This window comes from Chamaea fasciata, unplaced genomic scaffold (genome assembly GCF_029207755.1).
Source record: "Chamaea fasciata isolate MVZ Bird 193981 ecotype frontalis unplaced genomic scaffold, bChaFas1.0.hap1 SCAF_2, whole genome shotgun sequence".
Classification (NCBI taxonomy): Eukaryota; Metazoa; Chordata; class Aves; order Passeriformes; family Sylviidae; genus Chamaea; species Chamaea fasciata.
The window spans coordinates 112,573,647-112,593,600 of record NW_027094087.1 but is presented as its reverse complement, the minus strand read 5'-3'; the positions used below and the strand labels follow the sequence as shown (position 1 = coordinate 112,593,600).

Below are 19,954 nucleotides of genomic sequence, written 5' to 3'. Positions count from 1 at the left end.
TGGAGGGGAGGAAAAAATAAAAAAGAGGGAAAAAAAGGTTAATCTTTTCTGAAAAGGCAACGAGACAAAATTGCTACGATTCACACAGCTCTAAGATAAGCAAGTAATGGCTCATGTTCAACAGCAAAGCATGTTCATATAGCATGAATAGGATGGATGTGTTGTATGATAAATCTAGACACAGCAAATAAATTTCAGCCTGAAAAATAAGATAGCACATGAGATGGCATGTGCAGAAAGAATGCTAATGTTTAGGGAACTGAGGACATTGGCAGGAAGGAGAGCGTAGAAATGAGGAATAGATATTTTGTTTTGTTACCAGGATTGATTGGCTGACTATTTTTTTTGTCTTTAAACCATAATAGCCTTCCCTTATTGTCAAAATGATAATATATATAAAGCACTTCCTGTAATATTTTTCTTCAAAATGACTATTCATCAGTCCCGCAGTCAGATGTTCATATTTCAACTCACAATTTAGTTTAGCAAGTTTATACTTCAGAGCAATCTGTCATTTGAGCATTTGTGTTTTTTATACAAATCTCCACTACAGAAGCATGCAGTGCTCTTAAACACGGAGAGATTGGCTAATCCAGATAGTGCTTTGTAATCTCCTGGCAAAGAAAGAGATTACTGCTTTTCAGGCAGGAAAAAAAGAAATACTCCTTCCAGTCTAGCACTGCAGATCGTGGAAAGATTGAGGGGAAAAACTCTTGGTCTTCTGCTGGGCCCAGTGAGGGTGTGAGAGTTTGGGAAGAGATGTTTTGAGTGGCTGGGGAAGAGAGTGAATGTGAAGGCAGCAAATGTAAATCCCAGGTCCTGGCACCATTTGGGAATGGAGTGAGGGGAGTGGCAGCAGAGAGAGGTTGGTCTGCTGCTGCCACTCGTTCTCCTGTGAACTCCCCAGACTACAAACACAGCACAGTTTCTGTGACAGACTTCTGCTGTTGTTGTGAAAGCAGGAATTATCTTTGGTGATAAACTTGACCTTCTGGTTTGCCCACGTTTTCGTGCAGCAATAAATCACCTTTCTTTTCATCCCTGGAGCTGCAGCAAAATGTGGGCACCACCTGCTGAACAAACATCATTAGAAAATTAATCTCATTCTTTTTTTTCTCTTTCCTCACAATGCCTCTCTTATCTTGGCTGCATGGGTGAACCCTTCTTGTGACCATGGGAGGGGGTTTTTTTGGAGGTAGGAGCAGATGGATCTGTTTTCTCTGGTGAGGTGACCTCACTCAGGGCAACACTGGAGATATTTCTCCTGGACTTGGCGTAAATGGTGGATCTGCCTTCCTTCTCCTCCTCCTCCTCCTTCTTCACCTCCCCCAAGGTCAATTATGATTCCATCCAAGCAGCAGAGGCTCATTTGGCTTTGGGGTGAGATGTTCCTCCAGTGCAGGGGCTGCTTGCGAGCAGTGAGAAATGGGAGAGTCCATCCCTGCCCCAGTGTTCATGGGCAGTGTGCCAGTCCAACAACTTTACCTGGTTTTGTTTTCAGTGTTACCTTTTAAACAGAGTACATCGTATTCTGCAAACAGAAATCTTTGTGGGGGTTTTTCAAGTTTATGTCTGACTTTGCAGTCCTCTGCATCCAGAAATGCTTCCAAAATTTTCTCTTAACTCATCTTTTAAATTGCTTTTATTTCTGCATCTTCAGAGGAACAGATGAAGAATCTATATTAAAGCCTAGCCTTCTGATACTTTTTTTTATTAGAAAGTAGGCTGTTAAATGCTAACTCTAAGTAACACAGGGGAGAAAAAAAAAACATACAGCATGTCTGTGTTTAAAAAGCCACTGTATATTGTAACATTACTAATTTGTAGAAACAAATTGCTGAAATAACCTGACTGACAGTCAGTGCCAATAATAACACGTAATAACTGTGGGCAAACACAGCATATAGTTATTGGTGTTTTCTTTTCTGTGTGATGGTTGTAAGCAATTCTTGCCAGATGGGCTGATAATGTAATTAGGAATCGTTGTGTTAAATGAGGCAGCATTTAAATTGCCAACTAATTTTCCTATCTATTAACCAGCTTGAAAAAAGAAGAGCTGTTACCCAAATGATTTCTAGCTGCTAATCCCTAACAAGAAGCAGCACTTCTTTGAATCTCTTTTTTTTTCTTTTTTTTTTAAGCACTGTCTAGCAGATTATTTTCTGGAGGGTTTATTATGTGTGGGACAAAATAATAAAGAGAATTAAGAGATATGGTACAAGCTCAGGGGTGAGATAGGGTGGACTTCTACATCTACATTGTGATGTGTGGCAACAGCTCCTGAGCAGGTAATGGGATGATTCCTATTCCTGGCCTCTGCAAGGGGATAAAAACTTCTTTTACTTTGTCATAGTTCACTGTGTGGCATGCTCCAGCAAGCAGAGTAGAATTACAAGCCCTATTTTAAGTGGGTGCTTTGGGAGAAATCATGAAAGCACGGCAGGACATGGTTTTGAGTGGCACATGAATGTTACTGGTGTGGAATGGTTGTGCTCTTTACTGAGGACAAGAAAAAAAGGGAAAAGAAAGAGGTGCCCTTGGGTCGAGTTAAAATCCCAGAGGAGGCATGATGGCTTGTAGTTTTCATCATGAAAAGAGATACCATTAGATATTAGGGAAAAAATTCTTCCTTCAGGAGGGTTTGAGGCCCTGGCACAGGGTGTCCAGAGAAGCTGTGGCTGCCCCTGGATCCCTGGAAGTGTCCAAGGCCAGGTTGGACACTGGGGCTTGGAGCAGCCTGGGACAGTGGAAGGTGTCCCTGCCCATGGCAGGGGGTGGCAGTGGATGAGCTTTGTGGTCCTTTCCAACCCAAACCATTCTGATATTCTGTGAATTCTTACAGAGCCAGCTTCTTTGCTCTGCTGCCTTGTGAAGGAAACTATCAATTATCATTAAAGTTTTGACTGAGCCCCAGAGTAAATGTGAGGCTGAATGAGATGTTTTACTGCATTTATGGCCCTATGTGTGCAAATCCTATTCCTTTTTTTTTTTTTCCCCACTCCCAGTGCTTCAGCTGAAGTAGGAATGAAAAGCCAGATACATTTTTGCAGTCTGGTTTCTCTAGAGAATCATGGAAAGTTGAGGCTGGGAAAGACCTTTCAGATCAAGTCCAACCATCAACCCAGCACCATTACTGTGCTCACTAATAAACAATGTTCTCAAGTGCCATATCCACATGGTTTTTTAGCAGTTCCAGGGATGATGACTTCTCTGCTTCCCTGGTCAGTCTGGTCAAGTGCTTTACAACAATTTCCATGGAATTTTTTTCCCTAATATCCAGCCTAAACCTCCCCTGGTGCAGTTTGAGGCCATTCCCCCTCACCCTGTCACTTGTTATCTGGGAGAAAAGACTGACACCAGCTCACTCCAACCTCCTTTCACTAGTAGAAAGTTAGCTTATCCAGTTGTGGAACTTTATTGAACTTTGCTTGGCCTAAAAGGATTGATCAAACCTGTGAACATTTAAAAAAAAAAAAAAAAAAAAAAAAAACCCAGTGGATTTTTCTATGGACCAGTCTTTTAGTGGGGATGAAGAGTATCCATAGTTCAGTGCAGGCAACCTGGAGAATCACATCAAAAACAACAGGTTTGCAGGCAAGCCTTGTGATTCCACACCTGGAAAAGGCTGTGGATGCTCAATCATGCAGGCAGCTGTCTCAAATAAATCCATTTTGCACTTTCAGCCTGTGAGATTTGTTTTGTATAATTTTCTGCAAGTTTCCAAAACTTCCCAACCTCAAACTAAAACAGGGAAGAGAAACTTCTATAAAATCTGAGCAGGGTATGTACCAGAACAGAGGCAACTTCTGTCCCAGTTAAGGGATACAAGCAACGTCTATGCAACAAAAAAATGAATGATTGCTGCTCTCACTTTCCCTAGAAAATGTGAAGGAAGTCACTTTCTGAATGCATGCTGGGTAACTGCAAATTGTTTTACGCCAGGCAGTTAAATGAGGCATGAATAACAACCAGCCTGGTGTGGATGTGTCATGTTGACATCACCTGCTGTACCAGGGCAGGTGCCTCAATCACAGACAGCCAAAGCTTTGCTGAGTGAAAAAACAGGCAATTTTTGGTTTTTTCTGATAGCAAAATGCAACAATATTTAGCAATGGAAGATTTAAAAATGTTAAAGACATAATGGTAAGTTAAATTATCGACAAAGCATGCAGTAAGTGATATTTGATACTGGTGCTGAATCAAGCACTGGGAAGCTTAAGGGATCCTTGAAGTATTGACCAAGTGTTTGACTTCCAGTTGAAAGAAATCATTAGGACTGGGGATTTTTTTTGTGTCTCCACTCCTTCAGAGTAGAAAAAATGCAAAATGCATGACCTCCAAGACTTCTGCTCTCAGTGTTCGTGACTTTCAGTAAACAAGTTTGGATTTGCTTCTCTTTATAACCGCAAATTTATGGCATATAGATAGTGTCAGATTCCCTCTGTGAGTTTGTCATGGCAGAGGTGGATGTTCCTGTCTTGCTTACTGTAAAATAGAGATCTTTATGAGTCTCCTGTTAATAATAACAACACTATTTGCATATAAGAAATGCAGACAGCAAAATAATCTCCAGATATTTACTAGGTGCAGGTTTCTTGTCCTACAGCTGTGGTTAAGGTGACCTTCAGGGGGAAGAAACAATTCAGTGCATTTGCTCTCAGCGTATGTTGTGTAGGACTGAAATTGAACTTGGAAACCACAAAAATACCCACAAAAAAAAACCCAAAAAAGGCTTTGCTTCTTCCAAAAGCAAAATAAAAGAACTTTTTAATTGGTTTTAATGCTAATATCTTATCTAAACCCACTCTGTCAGTTTGAAGCCATTCCCTGTGTCTTGTCCCTCCAGCCCATGGGAATTGTCTCTCTCCAGGTTTCCTGGGGCTCCTTCAGGCCCTGCAAGGCCACCCTGAGCTCAGCCCAAAGCTTCTCCTGTCCAGGCTGAACAATCCCAGCTGTGCCAGCCTTTCCTCCCAGCAGAGCTGCTCCATCCCTCTGCTCATCCTGGAGCCTCCTCTGGGCTCTCTCCAGCAGCTCCACGTCCTCCCTGTGCTGGGCCCCAGGGCTGGGGCAGCTCTGCAGGTGGGCTCTCACCTGAGCAGGGCACAGGGGTGGTGTCTCACGAAGGCTGACCTGGGACAGAGCTGGAGAATAAAGTAGATATTTATTGAAAGGCCTTTAGAATACACCTTGAGCGGTACAAGAGCCTTTTACAAAACCCACGACACAAGATCTCACACTTTTATAAGTTTTGGTCCATTTGCATATTGGGGTTTAATTGTCCAATTACAGCTTCAGGTTGTGAGGTCCCATCCTTCTTATTCCTCCCTTCAGCCACCCTTGTTTGTGCTTTTGGGCCTGAAAGTTGTCCTTGGTCTTCAGCAGGGAAAGGATTTGTTTTGTCTCCCTGCTCTGTGAGGAGAGCTCGCGAGTACTTAGTATGAGGCTCAGATCTACACCCCTAGGCAGCACAGAGTCTGAAAAACATGAAAGCTAAACCTTAAGGCATCAGGGGCAGACCCATCCACGCTGATTTGGATGCAGCCAAGGACACTTTTGGCTTTCTGGGCTGCAAGTTGACATTGCTGGGACATGCCCAGCCTCTCCCCCACCCAAGCACCCCCAAGTCCTTCTCAGCAGGGCTGTTCACTGTTGAATTTTATCTTATTTTTGCCAGAAGCAGGATTAAATGCACCAGACTGTATTTCTTGTTCGGACTCCGATGTTTATTAATTCTTGTCTACATTACAGTCTCACAAACCATGAGTTCTACAGCACTTCCAGCTAACAAACTAAAAATGTCCCCTATCTCTCTCTCTACAAGGCCTTTTAAGGGTAAACTGTCCAACTGAGAAATGACACCTAAATTATTTTTACTTTTAACCCAATAACCAAACACCCATGGCCTGCAATGCACTTTTCTATTCAATTACAAAATACCCAACCCCCAACAACCACCCAGACCGATGAAGAAGAAGGTGGAAAAAAGACTTGGCCTCCGCCCTAAAACCTCCACCTTGCTTTGTATATCTATTACCATATACTAAAACCTTTAAGTTTTCCACCCTGTGATGTCACACACTTCTATTCAAACTCCACAGCCACAATCCCAGTGCTGTCACTCAATTTTGGAAGCCTCTTCCACAGCCTCAGGTCAAATGCGGTGTTTTCGGGAGGGTCAGTGCCTGTCAGCACAGAAAGTCTAAAATTCTCAGTGCCCAGGGTTCCAACATCTCTCTGTGATTGAGTAAGACAGGACAGGATGGGAACCCCTGGACTGTGACTCCTTCAGTGGCCACCTTGTGACTCTCCAGAGCCTCCCCCCAAGCTGCCCCAGCAGGTCCATGAGCCCAGCAGGCAGCGTGGAATGAAGCAGTGGAGACAACATGAAAGCGGTCCTTAATGAGACTAAAGAAAACTCGGACCTGAAGGGTAGTCAGGAGAGAAAGCGAACTCAGTAAGTTATAACCCACCCCGAAATGAGCTGCTAATCACTGGCCCTATTGTGAGGGCTACAATAAATCAGTGTCTGCCCCTCATCTCATTATGCACAAACTCGTGGATAGAGAATGTCAGCCTCAATAGCATCTGTCATGTGAGCTCTGCTGTGTCCAAGTGGGCTGCAGCTTGCAGGGCTAGCCAGCTTTTGTGCTCTCCCTCTTTCTTTGTGGGGGATATCTGCTTTCTTCTGGAAATCTTGGTGTGCTCCGTCCTGTGGGTAGTAAATTCGCCCTTTCCTTCCATGGTTTGTGAATTCCGTGACGATAACATCGTATTTAAGGTGCGGGGGGTAAAATATCTTTCGCGTGTGTCACATTTAGTGCTTTTTGCTTGGTTTTGGTTGGTTTGTTTGTGGTGTTTTTTTTCTTTCCTCCAAGTCCTCCTCCGTGTACACTGCCATGCATATCACTGAGGCTAAGGCAACACCTACATGTATTTATGCAGCTGATGTATAGTGCCCATTACTCAAGCATCACAGACTACCCCAGAAAGGCTAATTAATTTAAGCCCTGCAGCACCCCTTTGAGGCAAATGCTGTCGGTCCTGATAGATGCACGCACACATTGGAGCTGCTCTTTGTTGTTTATTTTTAATATGATTTCTATGCCAGAGAAGGGGGGGAGACGAATAGTTTGTATTTTGTTGGATAGTTGAAAAAATGTTAGGCTTTTGATACCATTGAAATGAAGTATGTAGCAAACTTTGGATTTTATTGCAGTGCCTCAGAGGTTCTTATTTTCTTTTAAAGCCCCAGCTCCTGGAGCCAAGTGAACTTGTGGATGTCCTTTTGTTTTCAGATGTCTCTGTCTAGCTTGTGTGGTTGCAAAATAAATTTTAATGTATTGTCTTTGCTTAATCTAAAATCCGGGATGCAGCGAGGCACTTTGCTAAGGTTTGTTTCTTTTTAGTCTTAAAATTTCTGCAAGATTAGGGCTGGGAATACCAATGACAGAGTGTGCCTGCAGAATTCTCAGAAATTACTGGTTGGTTTTGTGTTCTTGTTTAAATTTCAGAGTTCCTCAGACCCATACTGTATTAAAAGGGTGAAACAAGGGTAACCATCACCTCCCTCCTCCTCTGTGAGCAAACCAAAGACGTTTTTTAAACATTGACTCACACCTTTTGTCTATGTTGTCTTATTAGAGAAGGATTCAGCGCATCTTTTTCAAATGCTTTATCCTCTTTTGTGTTTACACTCATTTCTGAGCTCAGCCCTTTTCCCCCACTTCCTTTGTCAACACCGAAGTTGTTTCCCTGATCTTTCTCTCTTGCCCTTCCTGTTGTAGATGCCAAGCTACATCTTAAGGAGAGGTGGGAACTACCAAAGGGGCTGGTTTGAGCTGGCTTCAAGCCATGGGCAACCAAACCTTCCTGTCTCACTCCCTCCTACAGGAAAATTCTTAATTCTCTAATATTTTTATGGGGAGCAGGTGTTTTAAGCCCACCTGGGACCGTGTTGTCACCAAAGGAGGGAATCGCCCTTTTCTGGTATCTATTTGAGTAGCAGTCTGATGTGGCAGATTGCTATTTTTTCATGGTGTCTGTAGGTGAGGAACCTGATCTGATTTGCATCACAGCCCTGTGGCTTTGCCGGGGAGGCCTGGGAAACATCCAGCCAAGAGCAGGGGAAAAGTGTGACCATTGCTTTAGGGAGCAGCAAAGTCTCTGACTGACTTAAACTTATCATTTAATGGCTCTGTACCTAATGTAGTTTCCAGGTTTCACTGAAAGAAGTTTTCCATCATGTGGCTGCAGTTTCATCTTTACCATTGTGCAGCTGTGATGGACCAGCCTGGTTACCTGAGCTAGATGGGGAAAGGAGGTATCCTATTCTGTCCATGTGGCAATTTTCAGCCTAAATCACCCTCCCAATTACCCAAACAAGTGGTCCCCTCTTAGGCCACCTTTCAATCACGGTGTTAACAAATCTGCCATCCTCATTTTTAAAGGTGGTAAAGGCTGTGCAAGGTTGCTGCTGCTCAGGATGAACTGGGCGTTGCTCCTGTGTTTTCCAGTCCACGAGGCAGCTTCGTGCTTCTGCTTATTTCTGGCCAGACCTGCCCTCAGCCCCTACCTTGAAATTTCACAAGTTCTAAGACAAACAGGGCTTTAAGCAGTCCATATTTCAGCCTGTGTTCTGGACAGGTTGCCAAGACTCATGGTTTGGGCCAAAAGAAATTTGAGATTATCAGAATTCATCTGCTGTGCAAATGTGAGCTTGGGCCAAAAAGAAATTTGAGATGATCAGGAATTCATCTGCTGAGCAAATGTGGGCTTGGCAGATTTTCCCCCTTCCAGGAACAGGACTATTTTAAAGCATTTCAGCCTGATCAGCTGTTTTGAATGGGCTGCAGCGGTATATCTTTCCCAAAAGTGACACTAAATTTATTTCTCAGGGCAATGCTCGCCATGACTTTAAAACTGAAGGGAGTTTAGACAAAAACTGCAATGATTTTTTGTTGTTGTTCATTTGGATATGCAAATCACCTCTCCTTTCTCTTTTTTGTTGTTTTTGGCAGTTAAATATTCTGGTTGACACTGGGAGCAGCAATTTTGCTGTAGCAGGTGTGCCTGATCCTGATGTCACATCCTACTTCAATCCCGAGCTGTAAGTACCTGTTCTGCACCCATGGTGGAAATTAGGGGGGTCTTTTGGATTCTGGGTCTTCCATGTAGGACAGGATGAGAAGGCAGCTCCTGGGGCTGCTGTGACATCCCATGGGAGTGGGATGTTGGCTGCCTGGTGGGAATTTTGGCTTTGCCTGATGCAAAACCCTGCCTGACACCAAGAACAGGCAGCGCAGCTGAGCTCTGAGTGAGCATTAGCAGCACTAATTAGAACTGGAGAAGAGAGAAGATGATTACAGGGTAAAAATCGTTTGCAAAATCACACCAATTTCAGCCAATTTCTTACCTGAATAGATTTGCAAGGAATTAAAAGTTTCAACATGCTTTGCTTTTGTTTGAAAACAAAAATGAAAAGTCAGTGATTGTATCAGTTAGTTGACATTACATCCAGAAGCAAAATTACTTAGTCAAAACCTAATTTGTTGTTTAGTTTGGGCCACAGGCCTCAATCAGTCCGTGATCTGGACAGACCCTGACGAATCTGGTTATTTATAAAATACAACTTGTTAGTTCTGGTGTTTATTGTGCACTAAATTTGCTGTGTTTAGCTTAAGCTGAGATTAATCACAGCCAAGCTTTGTCTGTCTGAATCACACTTCTTCTTCCTTCCTTTCTGCCTTTCTCTAGTTTCAATTATTTCAGGTAAACTTCTCCAAAATGCAGTGTCTATCTTTAGCTGAAGCATATGGATAAAGATACTAGGAGTGCTGGGAAACTGGGGAGTATCACCCTTCTCACTACCTCATATGTGTTTTAACATGGGATTTTATACCTTTTTTCCATTAAGATGCACTGGGAATGGAGGGAAATCTATTATTTCCATGCTGCTTACTAGAGTAGCCTCACCTCATATATTTAGATGTTAATGGAGATATTTCACATCACACTGATATGATACAGGTCTGGAAAATCCAGGATTTGCACTTGATAGCTATTTCTGCACTACTTCAGGATTTTCCATGCCAGCCAGCTATCCCCTTCCATAGGCAGTGGCTAGAGCAAACTTAATTAAAAGCACAAGCATTCTTTCTCCCTTGTCTCTTAATTGATGTTATTGAGACTGAAGGACAAGGCCTCTCTCATCAGAAACATAAGCCATTAGAAACAGCAACAGCAGAGCTTGTGTGTGGAGAAAGACAGGCTGAAATCAAGTGAAGGTCACAGCCTCTGATCAGTGTTCTCAGTGGAGACAGTATTTTGAGAACTTTAATATAAGGTTAATAATGAAACCTTGAAGTCCAGGCCCTGAAGAGTTAGTTAAGGGTGCTTTGTAAAATTACTCAAAATCAAGTCATTACAGTCCAGAGCAATTGCAGGAACAGTTCCTGGTTTGGGTTGCACTGATGGAGTCCTGCAATGTGCTCAGAATACAAAAATCAGTATGCTTCTGGGTACACTGTGCTTCTTCCATTTTAAATACTTTAACTACTTTTAACTACATTTAAATGAATAAATTGGAGGGATCCTGGCCCCAGTGAAATCAGGTAGATATTCAAAAACTGTTGGTTGCAAGAAAGCTCTGTAGGTCACCTAGCACACATCCCAAATGAGGTGGGGCTGTCACCAGGGCAGGTGAGCCATGGCTGAGCCCAACCAAGGCTTGTAAAACTCTGAGGATGGAGAATCCTGCTCTGCCCAGACAGAGCATTCCAGTCTCCTGCCACAGTCTCCTGGGGAGGAAATATTTCCTGTAGTCCAACCTGAGCCTCAAAAAATGTCACTGGTGGCTGTGGCAGTCAGCATGTCAGCTACTCCCTTTGATGTAGATCCCATGCAAATCTGAGTGTGCAGTCTCTCCCTCATGTAGGTTCTTGATGAGGACCTTCATAGAACTACAGAATCCCTGAGGTTGGAAAAGACCTCCAAGACCGTCGAGTCCAACCTGTGACTGCTTGTCTTTGAAAAGACAGGCATCTGCTAAGGAAGGCAGGAGCCCCCCTTGGAATGGAGAATGTAAACCCCCTCCCTCTGAATTAGTGTAATTTTGAAATTAAGGGGCTCTCAGGCAAAAATATGGGAATAGGAATAACAGTTCTTTACTAGGAAAATTAAAAATGTAGTAGTACAAAAAAAGCAAACCAACAAAAAAAAGAAAACACTGACAGAGTCAGAATACAGCCTGAAACCCTGTTGGTCAGGGTGCTGGTAGCAGTCCAATAAAGTCCTCCTGGAGTGACAGATGGGGTTCTGTTGGAGCAGAGATGATCCTGTAGAAGGGTGTAGTTTTTTCTGAAGGTCCAGTGGTGGAGAGATGGGTCCAGTCTTCCTCTGGGAATCCAGTGCAAACAGGTTGCCCTGGTGTTCTGAATCTCAGGTTTTATCCAGGTAGGAGTGCTTGGCTCCTCCCAATGGGATGATGTAATTGTATCAGCCATGCAGTGAGCCTTGATGGCCCATTAGCAGCAGATATCCCCTGGAGGGAGGATGGGTCCTGGAAGAGATAAAGAACACTGCCCCACCTGGTTTTAACAGCTGGCCTATAAACAGAAAATCCCTCCCCCAGAGTTTTGAGGGATGGGTCATAGAAGGGATAAAGAAAAACACCTCCCCACCTGGTTTTAACAGATGGAATAGAATACATGATTTTGGTTACATCTTACATTGCAACCCAAGACACCGCTCCCCACCTTGTCCCCAGCCCAGAGCACTGAGTGCCATATCCAGGCCTTCCTCAGTCACATCCAGGAGGGATGAGTCCACCACCTCCCTGGGCAGCCTATTCCAGTGTTTAACAACCCTTTCCACGATGAAATTCCTCTTGGTGTCCAGCCTGAGCCTGTCCTAGCACAGCTTGATGCTGTGTCCTCTTGTCCTGTTGCTGCTGCATGGGGGAAGAGACTGACTCTCACCAGGCTGTACCCTCCTGCCAGGGACTTGTAAAGAGTGAGAAAGTCTCTCCTGAGCCTCCTTTTCTCCAGGATATGGAACAGTTTTTCCTCCACTCACAAACCACTGGGGCTCTCTGCTTGTCACAAGTCTCCTTTGGACCCAGAGCTGCAGCCCATCTTCAGCCCACACTGGCTGGTTTGTTCAGCCCCACATCCTCAGCTTCTAAATGGGAATGCCATGGGAGGCAGTGTCCAAAGCCTGACTGAAGCCAAGATGTGCCACAGCCACTGTTCTCCTCATCTGTGCATCCAGTCTTGATGCAGAAGTCAGTGAGATTGGTCAGGTGTGGTGTGCCTCTGAAATTCCTCATTGAGTGTCTGTGACTGCATGACTGTCCTTGGAAAGAGATTCCAGGAGGTTTTATTTGAGACTTTTCCTGACTGGAGGTGAAGCCCAGTCACCTCTACTTCCTTGGGTGCTGCTGCTTGTCTCTTTTTGAGATAAACTTTTCCCAGCAGTTGGAACACCTTCCCTGGCAATGAGGTTTAAACCCCAATGGCAACTCAGCCCCACACAGCCACTCACTTGCTTCTCCACCCTAACCCCAAATATTTCCCCCTTCTTCCCCCAGCATGATACCATGGTGTGGGATATCCCTGGGCTCAGTTGGGGTCAGCGGTCCTGGCAGTGTCCCCTCCCAAATTCTCATGTACACCAAGCCTGGCAGTACTGGGGTGGGGTGAGAGTGAGAAAAGGCCTTGGCTCTGTGCAAGAGCTGCTTAGCACTAACAAAAACATCTCTATATTTCAACTCTCTTTTCAGCACAAATCCAAAACACAGCCTGTGCTAGCTACTGTGAAGAAAATTAACTCCATCGCCAGCCCAAACCAGCACACTTGGTTGTCATGATTTTGAAGGGATGGTAAAAACAGGGACATTGATATCACATCAGCTGGATCTGTGAAATTACCCAAGAGCGACCTTTGCCCATGTGTAAATGAGAAAAACAACCTATGGGCACTTTTCTTCCTTCCTAGGAGGAACACTTAAGATTAGATAAAGGAGTTTCCTCTCATCTGGCAATCACTCCTGCATTTTTTTCTCTATATTGTCATGGAGTGCTTCCGACATCTTAAACGGCAACTTGAAGACAAGGGGAAAGAAAGATTAGTAATTTGTTAAATTAATGGGTTATGAGTTATAGATGTGTGCTTATTTGAATATTCATGTTGTGTTGGAGAGAGTGATGGGTCTTAATTTCCTGATGCCAAACTCTTAGTTTAATTTTATTCAGATAATCAAAATCAGAAATTGAATGCATGATTCTTTTTTGACTGAAATTGAGGGGGGTGCATGGGAAAGGCGTTATTTTTGTTTCAAAGGACCCAGAGAGTGTGTGTGTTTCAGGAAGAGCCCTCCTGAAACAATTCCAGAACTAACTTGTTAAATGATGTTGTGCATCATATAATCTGTGTGATATAATCCTGCTTGTTTAATTATCTGGCTTTTTCTGTACAAAGCAAGTAAAGCTGTTACCATGCACTCCTTCACAACCTGGGCTTTTGACAAACCTTTTCTGTGAACAGTTCTGAGTTTGCTGTGATGATCATGCTCTGTAAGTCACCACGATGTATAAGGTTTTGCAAAACGACCTGATTTGTCCTGAACTGAAAAGAAATCACGGTGTTTGTTTCTCATGCTGTTCAAAATAACAAGTAGTTTTGTTGAGTACTCTACTTATGATAAAAGAGCTACTTAAACAGACTTATAAAGGGATTTTTACACTTGAACCCAAGTGATCAGTGATGGCTCTGCAGCAGTATGTAAATCTGACATGTTCAGGGCTTTCAGTATTCAGGAGCAGTATTCCGTTTTATTTCAGTAAATAAATAAAGAGTACTACTGCCTCACCATCTGAAGGTTCAAAAGCAAGCTGCTCAAGAGTTGATCTTTCCAAGAGATAGGGAGGTCAGGGAAATATAGGCAATAAATTGAGGCAATACAGTAAGTTATGCACCATCAAACAAAAGAAACTGCTGCCTTTGCAGTGTGATCCTGTGAGGTTGGCTGTGTGGACTGTACAGGTTGTGGTTTGGGGTGAATTATGAACTTTTTGGGGAAGCCCTGCAGATGAGGTGGGACCTCTTGGTTAGAAATCAGTAATTTCTGTTGTGTTTTCATATTTGCTTTGTCTTAAAAGTTCTTTGGTGAGGTCGGTGTTACTCAGGGCTCCCTGCATGGGGTGGATTTGCTGTTCCTATGTCGAGCTCTCTGCAAAGGGATCGTGACATGAGAAATAAGATTTTGGGTGTGTTTTGTTCTGTGCTGTGTGCTGGTAATGAGGATTAACTCTGAGAGAGAAAATTACCCCATTGCTGGTTTGCTCAGCTGGGGCTCGAGATCCATTTGAGGTTTGAGGACCAGGTTTCCATGGCTGCTTTGGAGAGAAGAGAGGAATGAGGAAGGAAAGGGAGAAGGGAGTAGGGTTACTACAGCACCATGATCTAGGAGACCTTATTCCTTGCCTCTGGCTAAGATACACTTTGTCCTGCTTGGAAGAAGTGAATTTCTTCTTTTCTCATCACAGCCCAAACAGCTTGTTTGTAATTTTCTTTCCTGTGCTGTGTGTTTGTTTTAAAACGCTCGGCACAAGAATTACAACAAGTGTCTCGTTTTGACCTCTAAAATTTTCTTCCTTTAGATCAGTGAGGTGGAAAGGTGAAAAAAAAAAACAAAACTAAACCAACAGAGTTGGCTAATTACCTGCAAGAGGATGGGGCAGGAAGGGGTTTTGCAGAACAGAATATAATTTACTGCAAGATCCCTTCCCATGTTACCAGTTTTGCCCCTTGAAGAAAGTAATGAAGTCTTCACTTCAATGTGACATTTGTGAACTTTACAAATGAGATGAGTGTCTTCATATCCATTCCAACAGGTGGGCAAGGGAAGCTGAGGCACAAATGGTGAGGAAGGGACCTGCCTTGCCTTTCCACAGGAAAGGTCACCAGCTGTGTTGGAAAATGAATCCAGTCTTTCTGTGTCCTGGTCCACAGCTCAATCCATCAGGTTTTTCCTTCTTATGGAAGAAGAGCTGTGTGCTGCTGCTCTTCTAGTCATGCACTGCTTGTATTTGCAGATTTGCCTCGCTTTATTCTCCCAGCACTCAATTTTCTCTCCGATTTCGGATGTTTCCTCTTCTGCTGCTCAACCAGACACTTCTCTCTACATGAAGAACCCTGTATTCTCCCTTTCATTTCCTGCCCCCCAGTTTCCCTTATGCTGCTAATTATTCAGGCTCTTATTTTGATTTTTAAAGTGTACTGCCAGTGTCACAGAGATGTTCTGAAGACCCTGCCTGAGCAGAGATGTTTTTTTGCAAGTGTCACACAAATGCAGAATTACAGAGGAGCAGTGGAAGTGGTCAGATGCAGGCAATAACAGTATCTCTGCAACTCCTGCATTTTGAAATATTACCTCACGCATTTCTGCTGCCTTGGATGTTCTCCCTTGAAGGGTTGGGTCTTGGGAGTGTCAAGAACTGCTTGGGTTAGAGCCTGGCCTGCCTCTCCTCCTCAGCTAGGAAGTGTCAGTTGCATGGTCCATATGGCCAAAGTGTCCCTCAGGAGAAAGTGTTTGAATTATGGGACTTGTCCATGTTGTCATCTGAAGGTTGTTCCTCATAATAATGAAAATCACCCCAAACTGATGCTGGCGAGCTCAGGCACAGGGCCTGTGAAGCCACGTCATGTCGCTGTTAGATTAAAGCTGGATTGATCAAAGCATCTGCACCTGATAAACCCTTGCACATTCTGTTGTTCTACGCACATGGAAAGATGCTGTTATAAATTTATTTTAATCTTTTTTCTCGCCCCCTTAATCTACTATCCAAAAAGCTGTGAAAAGTCTCTTGAGATGAACTGAGTGTGGTCATCTGTCTCTCCAAAAGGGGAACCTGTGTGCCAAGGAGAGGATCCAAAGTAAATTGTGAGGGATCTAGAACTTTTGTAGCTCTTCAGCAGAGATGTGGGTGGGATATGATTACAGTACTTATGGATTACAGGTCTTTAAAATGAAAAATCTACTGAAGCTTTTACTAATGTTTTTGTTAAGCCTTTTAAGCAGGCTTCAGTTCCTTCCTTTGCTTGCCATACTTAACTGTTCCTTTGCCTTTGCTTCCCTGGTATAGAAAAGATTAGTTCCTTTCCTCCTCCAAGTCAATGAATCATTTGTTAATAGTATCAAATTCTCCCCACTTCCTCACAGACAGGCCAGACTGCAGATTTAGGAAACCTCTGTCTTAACTGCTGATGCTCACAATAATATTCCAATTTACCCAAAATGGATCTTTTAGGAATATTAATGAGGTATTAGTCTTCAGCTATTCAGTTAGCTTGGCATTTCAATTTTAGATTTGAATTCAGCAGCTTTCCATTTTCTAGTGCCATTTAATACATTCCTTCCCCAGTTAAAAGAGTGTTGCTCCTATGGTCCAGTCTGAGTCAGGGACACTGCACTAGGGGACATAATACCTTAGATTATTTATTTTTTTAAATAAATAATCTGAAGATTTGAGTTATTGATGTCTTCTCGACAAAAATGGGGCCTTGAGTTCTGGGGTTTTTTAATTTTTGCTTTTTCCTGATTTTACAAGCAGTATGAATACATATTTTGCATACTTAATTTACTTTTTTTTCCCCTCTCTCTGGGCAAAATTGAGTTTGAATATATTCTGTTTTCTTGCATTGTAAATGAGCAGCCCCTGCATCAGCGTGTCCTTTCCTTTTAAAGGTCAAGCACATACAGATCTCAAGGGATTGAGGTGACAGTGAAGTACAGCCAAGGCAGCTGGACTGGAGTGCTGGGCACAGATGTCATCACCATGCCCAAAGGGCTCTATGGCAGCTACACCATCAACATTGCCACCATCCTGGAGTCAGAGAACTTCTTCCTGCCAGGGGTGAAATGGCACGGGATCCTTGGCCTTGCCTACGATGCCTTAGCCAAGGTAAAGCACCCCATCCCCACTGATTGTCCTTTACAAGGACAATAAATTGAATTCTGTTAAAATAAAGCCAGCAGATGATCTGGCAGCATTGGACTTCACCCTTCCAGCCACTCTTTCCTACAGATCTTCTTTGTTACAGAAAGAATAAATTGGGTTGTGATGATGCCACAGTCCCATGTGAGGATTTTGGCTTTTCTGGTGATGGAGAGGCTGATTTTAGCTCCTCTGGAATGAATAAGCTTTCACAGAACTTGTAGTACCAGAGTGTGGCTGTGGGATGTGTGGGGAGGGAGGAATTAGATCTCTGATGATACTTCTCAAAGCTGGTCCAAGGCAAAGCCCTCAGCAGTTCATTCCAGGACATCCTCCGTTCATCAAGTAAAAGTTGAGGTGGATGGATAATTTCAGAACAAATATTAGCCACTGTATTTCCAGGAACATAGAACCAAGCACATCATGCTCCTCTGGAGGCAGGAAATTCAGGTAGAAGATTAAATTAAAACCTGAGAATTATAGTCCAGAATGTATAACCTTAAAATCTAAAACTGAAAACGTGATTGGAAAACCACACAGTTAAAATTTTCAACCTTCACATCCCAAAGTGAGTCCTACCCAGACAGAACAAACAATTCAGCACTGCCTGGATGAGTCTGCTTTACTCCAGAGTGGTGTGAGAGTTGTTTTCATTGACTTCATGGACTGTCAGCAGGAAGAGAAGGGAGAAGGGAGAAGGGAAAAGGGGAGAGGAGAAAGAGAGAAAGAAAGAGAGAAAGAGAAAGAGAAAGAGAAAGAGAAAGAGAAAGAGAGAAGAGAGAAGAGAAAGAGAAAGAGAAAGAGAAAGAGAAAGAGAAAGAGAAAGAGAAAGAGAAAGAGAAAGAGAAAGAGAAAGAGAAAGAGGGGAGGGGAGGGGAGGGGAGAGGGGAGGGGAGGGGAGGGGAGGGGAGGAGAGGAGAGGGGAGGAGAGGGGAGGAGAGGGGAGGGGAGGGGAGGTTTTCAAATTCTGCTTAGGGCAAACAGAGTACTCAGGGCATTTGTTCTTCCCTTCTTCCAAGGACTACAGGGTTTTTGGCTTCTGAGGCTGCTCTGGGCTTTGTGTAGTGAGAGCACTTGGCCCCTTTGACCTCAGTGCACACAAATCTGAATTACAGGGAAGTTGCAGCACTCCAGTGACTGCAAAGGACAACAGGACCTGTAGTGTCAGGAGGAACCTGCTGGCCAGTAACCAGCTGAAGAGAGCGTGCTTGGATATGAAGTTCTTTAAGAGAAAAGAGAGGAAATTAGGGCCACTGAACTCAAAAGTTCATCAGAATTCAGTAGTGTTGAAAACCTGGAAATCTTGACTTTAAAATTCTGCTTTTTAACTATGGGAAGGCATGAAAGGCAAGTTACGTTTGAGTGTTCTAATTACACAAAGCCTTTTTCAAACAGAAATTATGGGTGAGAGTTTCTGCCTGAAACTAGTGTTGGGGTTTGGAAACTGCAACTGGAAATTGCTCCTGTGTTTTAGGGATTTGGTGGTAGCCATGCTGACAGTGGTCAAGAGTAAAAATATTTTTAAAAACAGCAGAAACAGAGAAATGACAGATACTGGGGTTTTAATGTCTTATTATGTCTAGAACTTTCATCAGCTGCTTGTCAGAAATTCAATTTGCTCATGAAAACTGGTCTTGTTTGAATGATTTGCTGATTTCTGTGAAGAAACTTTCTAATGAGCCCTGCAATTCTTTTTTTTTTTTTTTCTTTGTTTTGCTTTTCAACACCTTCAAGCCTTCCAGTTCTGTGGAGACATTCTTTGATTCCCTCGTGAGGCAGGCAGAGATCCCCAACATTTTCTCCCTGCAGATGTGTGGTGCTGGACTCCCTGTTTCTGGAAGTGGTACCAACGGAGGTAGTCTTGTGGGTATCTGTCAATAGGAGAGGGAAGATGTATCTTTGTTCATCTCTCTCCCTCTTTTCTCTGACTATCCTGCTTCTGCCAAATTTAGTGTTTAAATATATTTTCATATTTTAAATATGTTTTCAATTTTTTAAAAAGAAAAGTTAAGCCCTTAGGCAAAATTCAAGTGTTATTTATTTTCGTTCTCTTTTTTTTTCTCTCTCAAGTTTGAGTAAACTTTTCATCTTTTAACAAAGAAAAACATGAATGTTTCCATGTGGTGTTTCCTCAGGGCAGATTCTGCTATATTTCTCAAATTGAGTAGTCCCTTATTCAGCTGATAAATTTGTTCAATCTCATCAAAATGCTACAGTAAATTTATTTTTTTCTTTTACATTATGTGAAAAGGGGGAGAGGAATCAGGGGTCTTTTCGGGTTTTTTTGGTTTGGTTTGGGGTTTTTTTGTCAACAACATATTAAAGGAAAAAATCTGTAGATCAGATCTCCTGCTTGCTGTTACTCTGGGAAGTCTTTCCATCATCTTTAGTGGGACCACAAATTGGCCCACTGTGTATCTGGAACTGGTAGATGGAATGACTGTTCCCAAATGATGCTGAAATAAACATCTCAGCACAGGAGCTGATCACAAATACTTAATTTTGAAGAGAGTTCACATTTTGTAAATGTTATTTATACAACTGAAGACACAGAGAGAACTTCCTTAGGTTGAGTTCAGACCCAGAGAGTCCACAGATGCTCCCAGCCATCCTCAGCCTAGGTTTTGATGGAAGCTAATTGTGACAGGATGGGATTCCATTTGGGATGTGTGTAAGAAAAACCAAAATCTTCTTGGACAGTGTTAAAGCTTTTCTGATCTGCTAAAGCAAAATTTTCACGTGCAAGTTTATTATTCTGTCCCATTTTTATATTTTGCCTAGATTTAACCACTGAAAATACTGTTTTCATTTTAAACAGTGGTCTTTTCATAATAGAATCGGTGTGAGGTTGTAGATGAAAATGTGATAATTTGGCCCAGTGTGGGAATTCTGTTTGAAGCACAATCTGTTTAATGTCTAGATGTTTCATACTGCACTATTATTGGCAGAGAACTTGACAG

At 43.0% G+C, this 19,954-nt stretch overlaps 2 protein-coding genes across 4 annotated transcripts in view; one reads left to right on the top strand and one right to left on the bottom strand.

Moving 5' to 3' along the window:
* TMPRSS2 (transmembrane serine protease 2) overlaps positions 1-19,954 on the bottom strand; it is a 315,898-nt gene that overhangs the window by 197,876 nt on the left and 98,068 nt on the right. The window lies entirely within an intron of this gene.
* The window catches only part of BACE2 (beta-secretase 2), a 56,825-nt gene that overhangs the window by 14,506 nt on the left and 22,365 nt on the right, over positions 1-19,954 (top strand). The window contains exons 1-4 of one of the 3 annotated variants that reach the window (XM_066177127.1): positions 6,725-6,778; positions 9,018-9,106; positions 16,745-16,961; positions 18,729-18,857. In XM_066177127.1, the coding sequence (XP_066033224.1) occupies positions 6,740-6,778; positions 9,018-9,106; positions 16,745-16,961; positions 18,729-18,857 (474 nt within the window). In that variant the 5' untranslated portion in view covers positions 6,725-6,739. Of the gene's footprint in view, positions 1-6,724; positions 6,779-8,596; positions 8,711-9,017; positions 9,107-16,744; positions 16,962-18,728; positions 18,858-19,954 lie in introns of those variants that run through there. The other 2 variants (XM_066177126.1, XM_066177124.1) reach the window with 2 other exon arrangements.